The 16,310-nt window shown below is 43.0% G+C and overlaps 1 protein-coding gene across 6 annotated transcripts in view; it reads left to right on the forward strand.

Annotated features, from left to right (window-relative positions):
• farp1 (FERM, RhoGEF (ARHGEF) and pleckstrin domain protein 1 (chondrocyte-derived)) overlaps positions 1-16,310 on the forward strand; it is a 109,841-nt gene that overhangs the window by 21,716 nt on the left and 71,815 nt on the right. For 3 of the 6 annotated variants that reach the window (XM_052493765.1, XM_052493767.1, XM_052493768.1), the window contains exons 1-2: positions 3,816-4,012; positions 10,964-11,160. In XM_052493765.1, the coding sequence (XP_052349725.1) occupies positions 10,990-11,160 (171 nt within the window). In that variant the 5' untranslated portion in view covers positions 3,816-4,012; positions 10,964-10,989. Of the gene's footprint in view, positions 1-3,813; positions 4,013-10,963; positions 11,161-16,310 lie in introns of those variants that run through there. The other 3 variants (XM_052493766.1, XM_052493763.1, XM_052493764.1) reach the window with 3 other exon arrangements.

Consider the following 16,310-nt stretch of genomic DNA (forward strand, 5'->3'; position numbering starts at 1 on the left):
ACTTCTTCACAACAGTATCTCGGACCTGCCTGGTGTGTTCCTTGTTCTTCGTGATGCTCTCTGCGCTTTTAACGGACCTCTGAGACTATCACAGTGCAGGTGCATTTATACGGAGACTTGATTACACACAGGTGGATTGTAATTTATCATCATTAGTCATTTAGGTCAACTTTGGATCATTCAGAGATCCTCACTGAACTTCTGGAGAGAGTTTGCTGCACTGAAAGTAAAGGGGCTGAATAATTTTGCACGCCCAATAATTTCAGTTTTTGATTTGTTATAAAGTTTGAAATATCCAATAAATGTTGTTCCACTTCATGATTGTGTCCCACTTGTTGTTGATTCTTCACAAAAATATACACTTTTATATCTTTATGTTTGAAGCCTGAAATGTGGCAAAAGGACGCAAAGTTCAAGGGGGCTGAATACTTTCGCAAGACACTGTGTGTATATATATAATATATACAGTATGCATATATAATATAAAAGGCCTACATATGAATAAATGTGCTTGAATACTACTTATTATTAACATTTTCATAAGGTAGCCTACATCGTTCTAATATGTGTGACTTCATGCGAAGCCATTATCATTTAGATTACTAGGCCTATGTATTTAATGATTATGCACTAATTTTTTACATTTTCATACCAGGTAGGTGGATGTGATGAGCCTAGCTACAGATTTGTAATGGGCTAATGTGATTCTCCCGTTACAGGATAGGTACTGTTTGGCCTAGCACAGATTATTTACGACCGACCTTAACTTGGCGATACTATCTTCATTCTCGATTCGGCCAAAGGCGTGTCTTCTAAAATGTCTATGTCCAGTTGCAGGTGGTTCGTTTTGAATTTAGAAAAAGCTTGGTTATTAAAATAGGTGTATATTTTTTTGCTCCATGAAGTAATCCATCAATGTGTACGCTGTCATCATTTCTATTTCAAATCTTCTCTCATTGATCTAGAGGTGAGTGTCATCATGACACGTGGCACTTTGGGGTGGACCCACCTGTCTCAATCATTGCTGTGTTTGGCCGGAGCAAGGAGTCTGGGTAGCCAGGCAAGCAGTCCTGTGCTCAGCGCTTTTATTCAATAAATCCCACAGCTAGGCCTATTGGAAATCCACCTGACAGTAAACACTTCTGTATTCTACTCAACTCTGAAATAGACTGAAGTTCATAAATAAGTGAATAATAACTAGAGCTAGTGTTACTCCCAATATCTATGTCCATGGATGATATTAAAGAAAATGTGAAAGGAGGCAGAGTGATTGAGGCCAAAAGGAGGATCAGTAGGAAAGAGGGTCAAATGAGTGAAAGCTTATCAGTGTTGCTGAGGTTTGAGAAGGTTTTGCCTGTAAAAGTACAGAGAGGATTCCTTAGTTTCAATGTCAGAGAATTTGTCCCATCCCCATTTTCGGGGGTTTTAAATATCGAAGAATGGGACATGTAGCTGTTCAGTGTAAAGGAAAGAAAGGATGTGTGGAGGGGAACATGTTTACAGTGAATGTGGAAGTAATGTGAAGGTTAAGTGTTGTAATTGTGGGGGAGGACATAGTGCAGCATTTGGTGGATGCCCGGTGCAGAGAGAAGCTAGAGAGGCTCAGAGATATGGAATTAGTCATGATGTATCATATGCAGAAGCTGCAAAACAGACTAGTAGAACAGTGCAGACTGATGGAGCTTACATGGATGTACCTGTAGTAAGTGGACCTACTGTCAGGGCTGGTGCTTCTGATGGTCCTGGCATGGTTTCGAGGGCTGGTCAGAGATCTTGCACTTTTTAAAATTTGTATTTGATTTATTTCACCTTTATTTAACCAGGTAGGCTAGTTGGGAACAAGTTCTCATTTGCAACTGCGACCTGGCCAAGATAAAGCAAAGCAGTGTGACACAGACAACAACACAGAGTTACACATGGAGTAAACAATAAACAAGCCAATAACACAATAAACAAGTCAATGACAAAGTAGAAAAAAAGGAAGTCTATATACAGTTTGTGCAAAAGGCATGAGGACGTAGGTTATAAATAGGCCATAGGAGCGAATAATTACAATTTGGCAGATTAACACTGGAGTGATAAATGATTAGATGGTCATGTGCAAGTACAGATACTGGTGTGCAAAAGAGCAGAAAAGTAAATAAAATAAAAACAGTATGGGGATGAGGTAGGTAAATTGGGTGGGCTATTTACAGATAGACTATGTACAGCTGCAGCGATCGGTTAGCTGCTCAGATAGTTGATGTTTAAAGTTGGTGAGGGAAATAAAAGTCTCCAACTTCAGCGATTTTTGCAATTCGTTCCAGTCACTGGCAGCAGAGAACTGGAAGGAAAGGCGGCCAAATGAGGTGTTGGCTTTGGGGATGATAAGTGAGATATACCTGCTGGAACGTGTGCTACGAGTGGGTGTTGTTATCGTGACCAGTGAGCTGAGATAAGGCGGAGCTTTACCTAGCATAGACTTATAGATGACCTGGAGCCAGTGGGTCTGGCGACAAATATGTAGCGAGGGCCAGCCGACTAGAGCATACAGGTCGCAGTGGTGGGTGGTATAAGGTGATTTGGTAACAAAACGGATGGCACTGTGATAGACTGCATCCAGTTTGCTGAGTAGAGTGTTGGAAGCTATTTTGTAGATGACATCGCCAAAGTGGAGGACCGGTAGGATAGTCCATTTTACGAGGGTAAGTTTGGCGGCGTGAGTGAAGGAGGCTTCGTTGCTAAATAGAAAGTCGATTCTACATTTTGACTTTGGATTGGAGCTGCACTCATGAATGTGCGGTGTCAAAGGACACTTTGATAATTAACTTTAGTTTACCTTTATTTAACTAGGCAAGTCAGTTAAGAACAAATTCTTATTTTCAATGACGGCCTAGGAACAGTGGGTTAACTGCCTTGTTCAGGGGCAGAACAACAGATTTTTTACCTTGTCAGCTCGGGGATTCAATCTTGAAACCTTTCGGTTACTAGTCCAACGCTCTCACCACTAGGCTACCTGCCGCCCCATAAAGTTGACTTCATAGCTTTTATTGGTAAGGTTATCAATGAAACTTGAGTTGTGTAAAGCAGAGATGCCAGGTTGAAGGTTATACATTTACATTACATTTAAGTCATTTAGCAGACGCTCTTATCCAGAGCGACTTACAAATTGGTGCATTCACCTTATGACATCGAGTGGAACAGCCACTTTACAATAGTGCATCTAAATATTTTAAGGGGGGAGAAGGATTACTTTATCCTATCCTAGGTATTCCTTAAAGAGGTGGGGTTTCAGGTGTCTCCGGAAGGTGGTGATTGACTCCGCTGTCCTGGCGTCGTGAGGGAGACTGCACAATACATATTGGGGGTAACAGATGTTACTGTTGAAATATTGGTTGACATGCTGAACAATCCTAAAGGTGGATATAGCATGATAGTTTAATGGGGTTGGGGGGAGGGTGTGGTGGATGTTAGTATGGATTTATTTGGTTTTGAATTGTATTTTCATGGTAGTACAGAATTGGATAGATCATGATTGATCGTACATTCCAGCACAGTAGGTGGCAGCATGCACTTTAAACGTTTTTTTACTGCCCACCCTGATATCGTTGAAGAAGAAAAAGAGCTAGGGTTAAGGTTAGAGCTATGGGTTATGACTTGTTAGGGCTGTAGCCTAATGTAATGCCCCATATTTTACAGCTAGATGGAGCTATGTGGTTGTAGCATGTCTTTGGCAAGGATTTGCCTTGCAAGTAGGTGCAATTCCTTGCTCAATAGCTGGAGGCACTGTGCCTCATTTATTGTTGGAGTAACAAGCCAAGAGAGGATCTGCCGCTGGTTTCAATGTAATCCTGTCTCTCCCCGCACACAGTCGTCCGACATGGCGACCATGAAGAAGCTTCTCGGCGGTACAACCAGCATCTGAACTCCATTTGGCTCCACGCAAGCAGTCTGAACTGCGTCTGGAAGTGGATGTAAAATATTTTGTAAATTGGGAATTATACACGTGGATTATCCACATTTTTAAAACAGGGTAAGATTTTATACCATTCATTTCCCTATGTGCAAAACGGCAGTGTGCAACTTGTTTCAGCAGATTAGAGAAATCGTAGAAGTAGCCTATCCCCAGTTGTCTTGGATTTTTGTAACCGTGTAGCCCGTTTTAAAGAATAACAGTATGCTTCACCATATAGGCAAATTTTCGCCGATATAACAATTTGTTATTAAAATCAAGTAGTACATTGGTGGAAGAGCTAACCGTGTTTTTGCCCAGTCGTTCTCACAACCAAGAGCGGTGGTTAAAAAAAACGGCAATAGTCATCCACTAAATCAGACGTAACAACACCAACATTGAATGGGATATTATCTCATGACCGTAGACCATAGCCGGTATACAATATTGTTGGCATAAAGGTGTTGGATATACGGCAGTTACATAGCCGTGCCTCGTTTGCAATTTAAATAGAAACGTCGTCAGTGAGAGTACGTTTTCCATTGTTAGTTTGTTACCCTTGAGGGTAGTTAGTGGCTGGTCAGTTGAGTCGAGGTTATGTATTTGTGTCACACCACGCGTGGTAGCCTAACAATAACGTTTTAAGGATCACTGTACTCCTCAAGACTGCATTATCGTATCTATGTGCGCAAAATGTCATGAGGACTTTTCAATAACTAATCCAGTTACCGTCTTGCATTCTTAATAGGCAGCAATGAAATATTTTTTTTAAAACTTGTCCATTTGTTTTGGGTGTGCAAACATTTCCTGTACGTTTCCAAATTGGTTCAATTTGATAATCCAAATATGCCTGCGTCAAGACTAGGTTTTTTTGTATAATTTTTCCAGAAAGATTACATCGTATGACTCACTGAACTGTCAAGCAATCGCTCCTCCCCCATAAAGTACACTCATTAATAATCTGGATTGTGGATTGTCAAACAGAAAAGGCAAACTGATGTTCTGTTATTTGATTGATCCTCTTGTAGGAACCACAGCTGTAGAGGGGTTTTGGTTAATTGCCCAGATCTGGGCTCCTACATCATTTCAGAAATATGGGTATATTTCTTGAAATCATATTCAATCATACAAACCCCCTTTAACACGTAATTTATAATGGTATATACATGTAAAATTGAAGTTCTGCATACAGTTGAATGCATAGGTTAAAATATGCGAGCCACACCCAGGTATACATGTTTGTGGAACTGAAGCAAATTGCTGTCCAGTGGAAATAGGAGTGGGTTTTCGGCACGTCTCAGGTAGACAGTTGGCTGAACTACCCCATCCTCAAGCCCATTCTGCTGGCTGTAATCAAATCCAGCTGTACAGTTGCAGAAATGGTGCCTGCATGTGTTGGACTGCTCTGAAGGACTCTGTGTGCTTCTGCTGCATACAGACAGAGGAGCCTCTGTTAAAGCCCAAACTGCCTGCCAGCAGCCACAGCACTATCTTACATGGTTGTGGGGAATTTCAAGCCAACAAGTTCCAAGCTTGGGTAAATCACCCTGTGAACACTGGGGGTATGAATATGTTCCCCTGGCATTGTACGCAATAGTATCCTGGGCTGGGTTGGCATACCAGTAATATGTCCCAGCCTGGTTGTCTTCCACAGTAACAACATGATAGTAACAGAGCTGTGACTAAGTCACACTCGTCAAAGACTACATTCTTATTCAGAGGGCCACATACTGTAGGGCGACACATGGCAGACTGGCCGTTGATTCATGAGCTTGGGGGCAGGGAAGGGTAAGCATCAGTTGAAATAATCATTGTCTGCTCTCTCATAGCCCTGGGTCTCACTCTGTTGTTTGGAGTGTTTAGTTACAGTATTTATGGGTTACTTCTGAGCCAAGGGTTTTCAGTCCCATATTAAAATCCCAATGCACATTTGACATAGTGTGGTAGCTTGTAAAACAATAAGGGAGACAACTTCCCCTTCAAGAGAAACCATGAAGGAGACGTTAACACAGCCGTGCTTGGACTGCATGAGTATCGCTATGCCCCTTGTGACAGCAGTGGCAACGGCTTTCATCTCCCCAAGTGAATGGTGTCTTCCCTCCCACGCGTGTGACCCCTTTGCTGGAACATTCTAACAGCACTCCACCCTCACCCAGGCCATGGCAGTGTATATTATGGACAGGTGCAGCTGATTAAAGCATTTGCTCTAAACAAGGTCAGTTGTGTGGTGTGGCAGCGTGTTCAGCAACCTCCAACCATGATGATGATGATGATGATGTGTTAAATATTCATTGTGTGTAATGGTGCACTGCCTCCACACTGTAAACAAACTGTTTATTTGATCAGCTCTATGGGGGACTAAGAGGCTGCTAGAAATAAACAGATACGGTCGTTGAACAGATCAACAGTTTTAGCCTCAACTTTCCCCGCTCTTGATGGGTCGGCCAAATTCAAATGTCTTTGATATGCAATCCTCAGCTTAATTCGAATCCGAACTTTGAACATTGCGTGTGCACTTCTTCAAGAGTCAGCGAGCCACCACTGTACTGTCTGAATGAGAGCTTCCCCCACCACCACGCTCCAATAACCCATTTGGTGAGCTCTCAACATGACATCAGCATGCTGGAATGTGTGATAAACAGAGAATTAAGCAGGGCCTCTGGGGTTGGCTTGAGAGATGGGGGTGGATTGACCTGCTCCTGTTGCCTCAACCCAGACCAAATGATCCTGCAACTGGTCAAAACACATTCCATCACCTAGAGCTAGTCATTCATTGAAAGGAACTGATTTAGGCACTGCTCATTCACACATGTCCACCTATGCCTAATTACACTATCTGCATGTTGCATGTGATTTAATATGCCATGCATGGCGATCTCCATGGAAACCGTGCTGTCATACATAATGAGGAGATCCACACAGCCCAGATGTTATGTCCTTATTAGCAGCTGGATGTCTGTGAACTTGGGACATTCTCTCGCTCGGCTGCTCCTTACTATCTCTACTGTTTTGTAGTTCACTCTGCCTATATACTGGAACGCCACAGGTCATTTGTCCAAACAAATAGTTTGAAAATAATTTACAAAGAGTCAATTGTTTCTACTTTTTCATTTTAGGGACTATCCCTGTTATTGCTTTGTCGAGTGACTTTGCACTTTGAAATCAAGCAACACATTGACAGAGAGAGAGACTAATTGCTTCTCCCAAAGGCTACAATTATCACCCATTAGCTTAGAGTGCAAATACCTCATTTGCAATTACGTTGCGAGTCTGACACAAGCTGTGAACTCTCTCCCCTGGGACTTCATCTCCTTTTATGTAACCTACCCACCTCCTCTCCTCTTTTTCCCCCTCCGGGATAGGGGGCTGGGGGGTCCCACTCCCTAATGCTCAAGTTGTACAATGAATAGTTGAACGGTTGACAGACGTGACAAACTGTATTATTGCCCCTCCGACAGGTAATGGCGAGCAAGGTGCGTGTTTGTATGTGTGTGCTATAACCATGTAACCCAAGGTGCGTGTTTGTGTGTGCGTGCTATAACCATGTAACCCAAGGTGCGTGTTTGTATGTGTGTGCTATAACCATGTAACCCAAGGTGCGTGTTTGTGTGTGCGTGCTATAACCATGTAACCCAAGGTGCGTGTTTGTATGTGTGTGCTATAACCATGTAACCCAAGGTGCATGTTTGTATGTGTGTGCTATAACCATGTAACCCAAGGTGCGTGTTTGTATGTGTGTGCTATAACCATGTAACCCAAGGTGCGTGTTTGTATGTGTGTGCTATAACCATGTAACCCAAGGTGCGTGTTTGTGTGTGCGTGCTATAACCATGTAACCCAAGGTGCGTGTTTGTATGTGTGTGCTATAACCGTGTAACCCAAGGTGCGTGTTTGTGTGTGCGTGCTATAACCATGTAACCCAAGGTGCATGTTTGTATGTGTGTGCTATAACCATGTAACCCAAGGTGCGTGTTTGTGTGTGCGTGCTATAACATGTAACCCAAGGTGCGTGTTTGTGTGTGCGTGATAGAACCATGTAACCCAAGGTGCGTGTTTGTGTGTGCGTGCTATAACATGTAACCCAAGGTGCGTGTTTGTGTGTGCGTGCTATAACATGTAACCCAAGGTGCGTGTTTGTGTGTTCGTGCTAGAACCATGTAACCCAAGGTGCGTGTTTTTGTGTGCGTGCTATAACATGTAACCCAAGGTGCGTGTTTGTGTGTGTGTGTGCTATAACCATGTAACCCAAGGTGCGTGTTTGTGTGTGTGTGCTATAACCATGTAACCCAAGGTGCGTGTTTGTGTGTGCGTGCTATAACCATGTAACCCAAGGTGCGTGTTTGTGTGTGCGTGCTATAACCATGTAACCCAAGGTGCGTGTTTGTGTGTGCGTGCTAGAACCATGTAACCCAAGGTGCGTGTTTGTGTGTGCGTGATAGAACCATGTAACCCAAGGTGCGTGTTTTTGTGTGCGTGCTATAACATGTAACCCAAGGTGCGTGTTTGTGTGTGCGTGCTATAACCATGTAACCCAAGGTGCGTGTTTGTGTGTGCGTGCTATAACCATATAACCCAAGGTGCGTGTTTGTGTGTGCGTGCTATAACCATGTAACCCAAGGTGCGTGTTTGTGTGTGCGTGCTAGAACCATGTAACCCAAGGTGCGTGTTTGTGTGTGTGTGTGCTATAACCATATAACCCAAGGTGCGTGTTTGTGTGTGTGTGCTAGAACCATGTAACCCAAGGTGCGTGTTTGTGTGTGTGTGTGCTATAACCATATAACCCAAGGTGCGTGTTTGTGTGTGCGTGCTAGAACCATGTAACCCAAGGTGCGTGTTTGTGTGTGCGTGATAGAACCATGTAACCCAAGGTGCGTGTTTTTGTGTGCGTGCTATAACATGTAACCCAAGGTGCGTGTTTGTGTGTGCGTGCTATAACCATGTAACCCAAGGTGCGTGTTTGTGTGTGCGTGCTATAACCATATAACCCAAGGTGCGTGTTTGTGTGTGCGTGCTATAACCATGTAACCCAAGGTGCGTGTTTGTGTGTGCGTGCTATAACCATGTAACCCAAGGTGCGTGTTTGTGTGTGCGTGCTATAACCATGTAACCCAAGGTGCGTGTTTGTGTGTGTGTGCTATAACCATGTAACCCAAGGTGCGTGTTTGTGTGTGCGTGCTATAACCATGTAACCCAAGGTGCGTGTTTGTGTGTGCGTGCTATAACCATGTAACCCAAGGTGCGTGTTTGTGTGTGTGCTATAACCATTAACCCAAGGTGTAGAACCATGCGTGCGTGTTTGTGTGTGCGTGCGAGAACCATGTAACCCAAGGTGCGTGTTTGTGTGTGTGCTATAACCATGTAACCCAAGGTGCGTGTTTGTGTGTGCGTGCTAGAACCATGTAACCCAAGGTGCGTGTTTGTGTGTGTGTGCTATAACCATATAACCCAAGGTGTGTGTTTGTGTGTGCGTGTGCTATAACCATGTAACCCAAGGTGCGTGTTTGTGTGTGTGTGCTAGAACCATATAACCCAAGGTGCGTGTTTGTGTGTGTGTGCTAGAACCATGTAACCCAAGGTGCGTGTTTGTGTGTGTGTGTGCTATAACCATATAACCCAAGGTGCGTGTTTGTGTGTGCGTGCTAGAACCATGTAACCCAAGGTGCGTGTTTGTGTGTGTGTGTGCTATAACCATATAACCCAAGGTGCGTGTTTGTGTGTGTGTGTGTGCTAGAACCATGTAACCCAAGGTGCGTGTTTGTGTGTGTGTGCTAGAACCATATAACCCAAGGTGCGTGTTTGTGTGTGTGTGCTATAACCATGTAACCCAAGGTGCGTGTTTGTGTGTGTGTGCTATAACCATATAACCCAAGGTGCGTGTTTGTGTGTGTGTGCTATAACCATATAACCCAAGGTGCATGTTTGTGTGTGTGTGCTAGAACCATATAACCCAAGGTGCGTGTTTGTGTGTGTGTGCTAGAACCATGTAACCCAAGGTTATGGGTGAAGACCGTCGTGAAATAATGCAAATAATTACCAACAGAAGATGGGACGGCCGGGCGTTTGTGCACTTAAGTCCTTTTCTGCGGTAACATGGACTCTTAACAACATGATGAAACTTTGTTGCTCCTTGCTGAAACAAGAAACTATCAAAATCGTTTTTGGTTGCATAGGCAACACCCTCCCAAAATGCAGCAGTAGCACACATAGAAAGGTCATGGAACCTTTAACCCTAACGATTTGACCCTGTAAACCCATGAGTACCCTTGCAATGGCTGCCTAGTATTGTGATGCAATCATTTCCATGGTAAAGTAGAATGTTCATTCAAATGATCTAAACTGATGTGGCCCATGTAATGGCATGTATTTTTTTGTAATGTCAGTTCAGTTAAATGAACAAATCGCAGCACATATTGATGGTTCTGACTAGGTGGAATACAGCCATGACCGGACGTGACTCTTTCGTCGCAGGTTGGGGGAATTAGCTAACCTTAAGGATTAGGGTTAGCTAAAATGCTCTCCCAACCTCCTACGAAAAGTCCCTTCCGGTTGTGGCTGTACTCCATCTAGTTACAACCCATATTGATGGGTAAACTACACGTCCTTCTTTTACTTCCTGCTTTTACCTCCTGCTCTGCTCTTATGGGGTACACTAGTAATGGCTGCCCATCCACTCGTTTATGCCATCGTTGACTTGAATGGGGACACCCTTTCTATTCTCTCTATTTCTGTGGCAGCACATGTAGTCAGGAGCGAAGGAGAGGAGAAAATGTGCATCTAACATTTATGACATTTTTGCTATTATGGAGACTGCAGCATTTGGCTGGTGTGTGTGTGTGTGTGTGTGTGTGTGTGTGCGTGTGTACGTACGTACGTACATGTGAGTGTGTGTGTTGTACAAAATGTCCCGGGTTCGAGCCCAGTGAGGGACAGGGATGGAACCTACTTTGTTGCGTGTGTGTGTGTGTGTGTGTGTGTGTGTGTGTGTGTGTGTGTGTGTGTGTATATATGACGGTTCTTCTGCCTCCCCTGCAGGCTGTACGGTAGCACAACAGAGCACCATGGTGGAGCCCGAGCACAGAGCATCAGCAGCCCAGCGTCTTGGAGCCCAGGAGACCCTGGGCATCAGCACCCTGGACCCTGGCCACCGTCCTCCAACAATGCCCCCTGGACGCCACGTCCCCATTAAGATACGCATGTTGGACGACACAGAAGAGGTCTTCGACGTCTCGGTGAGTTCTGATTGGCTGTCTGTCTAATTGGTTTATAGTGCACTGTGTTAAAGGTGTAAATGGTGGCATCCTTTTGTCGTCTTTTTATAGCTTTGCCATTAAAGCAATACATCAAAGGAAGGACTCCCCCCCCCCCCTTCTTGAGAGCAGTCTGTTGTTAAGGGTTACAGGTTGGCATGGTTACTGTATTAAACTTCAAGGTGCTGAATGCATGAATGAGCCAAGACTGATAAGTGCTGTAAAATGTCTGGGTTCTAACCGGCATTCTGAACATCTCTGACTTCAGCTGTTGGTGTGATTAATCAAGGTTACTGTTCTAGTTCTTTGGATGTTGTTGTGTAATTTAAAGCCTTACTAAAAAGATAAGAGCAACTTTTAAAAAGGACTATCGTCGTTGTCGGGTGAAAACCTGTTATCTCCAAAACTGACATTTTACCATTAACAAACATATTCTTTCTAAACTTCAGAAGCTACTGTATTTTGAGTACATGTTATTGGTCCTAGAGTCATGGAATGTTAAGAGGACATTGAGGAGAGTTACTGCTTTCAATGCATGAAAAAAAAAAAGTATGAGGTTTTCATTAGACCACATGTGAAAACACCCTGAATGTAAAGTGTTACCCAAGTGGGTGTATGGATTGTGTTTAGTTTATTGAGATACACATTTATACATCAGGACTAAACTTCCTGGGTTCATACGCTAACACACTGTTATATATAATAAAATCCAAGGTATGAGACCAACTGGTCTGTCTTGGCCACAGGGGTGGGCAACAATACAGCCCGTGGACTTGATCTCGTTCCAACTGTCCCGCGGGAGGTTTGAGTAAAAAAACACTTCAGGCAACTCTTGAACGTCTAAAACTTAATAGAATGTATGTAGAAATTTTAGTGGACCTATATGTTTTCAAATAAGTGCCAATGCAAATAGCTTTTGACAAGAAAATAACATAAAAAAAATCTGTGCGGGCCTCCTCTGAGTTTAAATCCTGATGATTCCCAAAATGATTCAAATTATATTGGTCACATACACATATTTAGCAGATGTCATTGCGGATGTAGTGAAATGCTTGTCACAGTGTGCCCACCCTATACAGTATGGTTGGGGAAAGGGGACGATTTGTGATGTTTGAATGGGCAGAGATCTGCCATGATAAATTGTGCTTTTCATTACCAGCCTATTTACTCCTGTGGTTATTAAAGATTCTCTCTGAGATTGCTTTGCTTTGTGATCCAAATCAGCCAATGTATGCAATGCAATATTTTAGCCTAAAATCACAGCTCAGAATAGTCCTAGATTGATGCCTTTCATGTGAAATGTAATCTGCTTGATAATGAATGACTGATGTTCTGAAGACTGCAATATTGTTTGAAGATGTTTTAGAGAATGGTAATGGGTGCTTATTGAAAGTGATGTGAATGTTAATTTAGGACCTTGAGATTTAGCAAACAGACATGTAAATCCCAGCACTTCCTGTTGAATTGGACAAAAACAGATTGGTTGTTCTGTGCCATTTTTTTTCTCCTAGAGTTCCTCTGAAATTGTGGTATTACTGAAAGGTATACTCTATGACCCTGATATAGCGCTTGAACTACAGGGTGGAGTTTGGATCAAAACTATGTTATTTTCCTGAGAATAGTCCAACTAGCAATATCCTTTGACCACAGTTCTTCCTGCTGGGAGTGAGGGAGCGCGATGGGTAGTGAGAGGGAAGAAGAAGTGATGATGGAGGGAAATAGACACGCAGAGCATTCATTCGAAGGGTATGAATAGAGCTTCATAGTAGAGATGCTTGAAATGGAAGCCTGTGACCGACAATATGGACGTGTTTGACGCTAGCTGCTGAGAAACATTGGCAGGTTCCCAACTGCCGTGCAGGGAACAGTCTTGTTCCCACAGCATGCTGTGAGACTTCCTCTACAGACCATGAGGATTGGCTTTTCAGGGAGACATTTCACTGTGGCTAATGAATTATTTATATACAGTGACTTTTTCCATATTTTGTTACGTTACAGCCTTATTCTTAAATGTATTAAGTATTAAATATTTATTTTTTTCTCATCAATCTACACACTATCCCATAATGACAAAGCACTCCCGCTTGGAGTTTGCCAAAAGGCACCTGAAGACTCTCAGACCATGAGAAACAAGATTATCTGATCTGATGAAACCAAGATTGAACTCTTTGGCCTGAATGCCAAGCGTCACGTCTTGAGGAAATCTGGCACCATCCCTTCGGTGAAGCATGGTGGTGGCAACATCATGCTGTGGGGTTGTGTTTCAGTGGCAGGGACTGGGAGACTAGTCAGGAAAGATGAATGGAGCAAAGTACAGAGAGATCCTTGATGACAACCTGCTCCAGAGCGCTCAGGACCCCAGACTGGGGCGAATGTTCACCTTCCAACAGGACAACAACCCTAAGCACACAGGCAAGACAACGCAGGAGTGGCTTCGGGACAAGTCTCAATGTTATTGAGTGGCCCAGCCAGAGCCCGGACTTGAACCCGATCAAACATCTCTCTCGAGACCTGAAAATAGCTGTGCAGCAACGCTTCCCATCCAACCTGACAGAGCCTGACAGGATCTGCGGAGAGGAATGGGGGGAAAAACTCCCCAAATACAGATGTGCCACGCTTGTAGCGTCATACCCAAGAAGTCTCAAGGCTGTAATCGCTGCCAAGGGTACTTCAACAAAGCAAAGGGTCTGAATACTTCTGTGAATGTGATATTTGTTATTAATTTGCAAAACGTAACTTTTTTTTTTGCTTTGTCATTATGGGGTATTGTGTGTAGATTGAGGGGGAAAAAAATATTTGATACATTTTAGAAGGCTGTAATGTAACAATGTTGAAAAAGTCTAGGGGTCTGAATACTTTCCAAATGCACTGTATACTCTAAATGAATGACAGAGGCTGCTGTTACCACCTTGCCTCCATATCTTGGCACTCCCCCACCAGTGTAACTTTTTTTCCGGAAGCTATAGAAATGAATTCATGAATGTCTATATTTTGTTTTTGCCATGTTTATGATATTATTTCACCTTAATGCATACTTTTAAGTTGTATTATGTGAGCGAAACATACAAATAAAGTTCTGTCACCACTACAACAACAAAATACTTAAATACGTAATTTTGTCCTTGAAACATTTAATTGAAATACTGTAGAATTCCATTCATTCCCATGGAGGTTTGCTTAATCTGGGGAGTGCCAATATGGCTGATCGGTAGCTTCAAAGCCTCTCATCAATACATTGCATCTGCAATCCTGGGTTTATATACGTCATTTGGCACTAATGTGTAGTGTGCTCTTGTGTGCTCTTCTACTGTACACTGAGGAAAAACTGACAGGAAAACTCTCATTGACATGTCATGAGTTAGCTAGCCTAGCATTCATATCCTAATTTAAAGTCACACCAAAAGCCATTTACTCTTTTAAGAGAAGGAAATCACTCACCCTACCCAAATGACATTGCATTTAGCTAACAGGCAATGTGTGACTTTTTAAATTAGGATATGAATGCTAGGCTAGCTAAATGCAGTGTCATTTGGGTAGGGGATGAGTAATTTCATTCTCTGAGTGGTTGGTTTTTGTTTTGGGAGGTATTTTACTTCCCAGCTCGTGAACAAGAGCTTCAGGTCATGCAGTCGTTCATGCCTGAAGCTCATTCAGAAGTTTTTTTTTTTGTCTCTGAATTATAGAATTTTGCATCGTTTTAACCAAATGTGAGTGTGAACTCTGGGGCCCATACATTAATGAGCTGCCACCTAGACTAATTTTAGAAGGAGAAGGAGGGCAGTTACGAGGAATATGGAGGGAGAGACGACATGTTTCTTCATCCGAAGCTAAAACGCTCTAATTAAAAAGGGAAGGGGGTAGTCGTAGTGATTATGCTACACTGTAGTGGTAACACTTTTCTCTGTGTGTGTTACTTCTACGAAGGAGTCTTTAGTTGGATAGTGTTCTCATACATTTACCCTGTTCCCACAATTGGGTAGTGGCCCTCATGCAGCGATGGGTAGTCCTAGCTGGGTGTTATGACTGCTACAGGGAGGCAGCTGCACTCTTAGTCTTCGGCTGTGCCAAAAGGAGAAACCTTTTTGGTTCCCGGTAGAGCCCTTTTTTTAGTTCCCGGTTGAACCCTCTGTAGAAATTGTTCTACCTGGAACCGAAACGGGTTCCACCTACAACCAAAAGGGTTCTCCTATGGGGATGATAGCCAAATAACCCTTTAAGTTTCTAGATAGCTGGACTCTTAGAAAAAAACGCTGAGTTTATCATAATCGTGTACACTAACAGACGTCAAAGCTCGATCTTTTAACTATATATTTATTTAGATTTTTTTTCAAATACTTCATAACGATTTGTAGGAATGTGCTTTGGCTGCCGGAATGTGCAAGTGAAATTTTTGTCCTGGGGGAAAAAATATACAATTATGTCTTGAAGAACATGTTAATTTGCCTTGAGTTTATGGGAGTAGTACATGTGTATTTGCTTTGAGTTTATGGGAGTAGTACATGTGTATTTGTGGGGCACAACAAAACATAAACCAATCCAATCATCACAAAGTTCTTCTCCCTAAATTCCCTTTCCTCTCCTTGTCTCATTCACTAAATTGCATTCTGCATTCTGACCGCTCCCTCCACACATACTTGCTAAGTGTGCACACAACCTCCCGTTTGGCCTACAGCAATGCCTATTATAAACGTATCTAACTGATGGGATACACAATCTACATTCCTTGCCAAATGACGACAGTTTTATCACAAATTCAAAATGGACTGGTTGATTGAAGTAGGAAAATATGTGTTCCAGCAACGAGCTGAAGTTTTGGAATAATTGTGTCCCATATATTTTCCGCTTAGGCTACTTTGCAAACTGCTAGTGCCATTTCTAATTGGTTAGCCTATGCCCCCCTAAAGAGAGACAAGTTCCACACTGAAAATATGCAAAAACATTAGTTTGATAAAGACAAAGAGCGTATTTTCGTCAATCACGACGCCCGAGGCCTGCAGCGTGACGCCCTTAATTGCGTCAATAACTTCCTGCAGTCCCCTCCCCCACCCTCCTGTAATAGACTATGCCTATTGGTCCTTCTCACTCTGAGCTTCAAGAAAGAGGAGGGGGAAGGGGGGGACTGCACAGATTTA

Source organism: Oncorhynchus keta, chromosome 34, assembly GCF_023373465.1.
Source record: "Oncorhynchus keta strain PuntledgeMale-10-30-2019 chromosome 34, Oket_V2, whole genome shotgun sequence".
In the NCBI taxonomy this organism is placed as follows: Eukaryota; Metazoa; Chordata; class Actinopteri; order Salmoniformes; family Salmonidae; genus Oncorhynchus; species Oncorhynchus keta.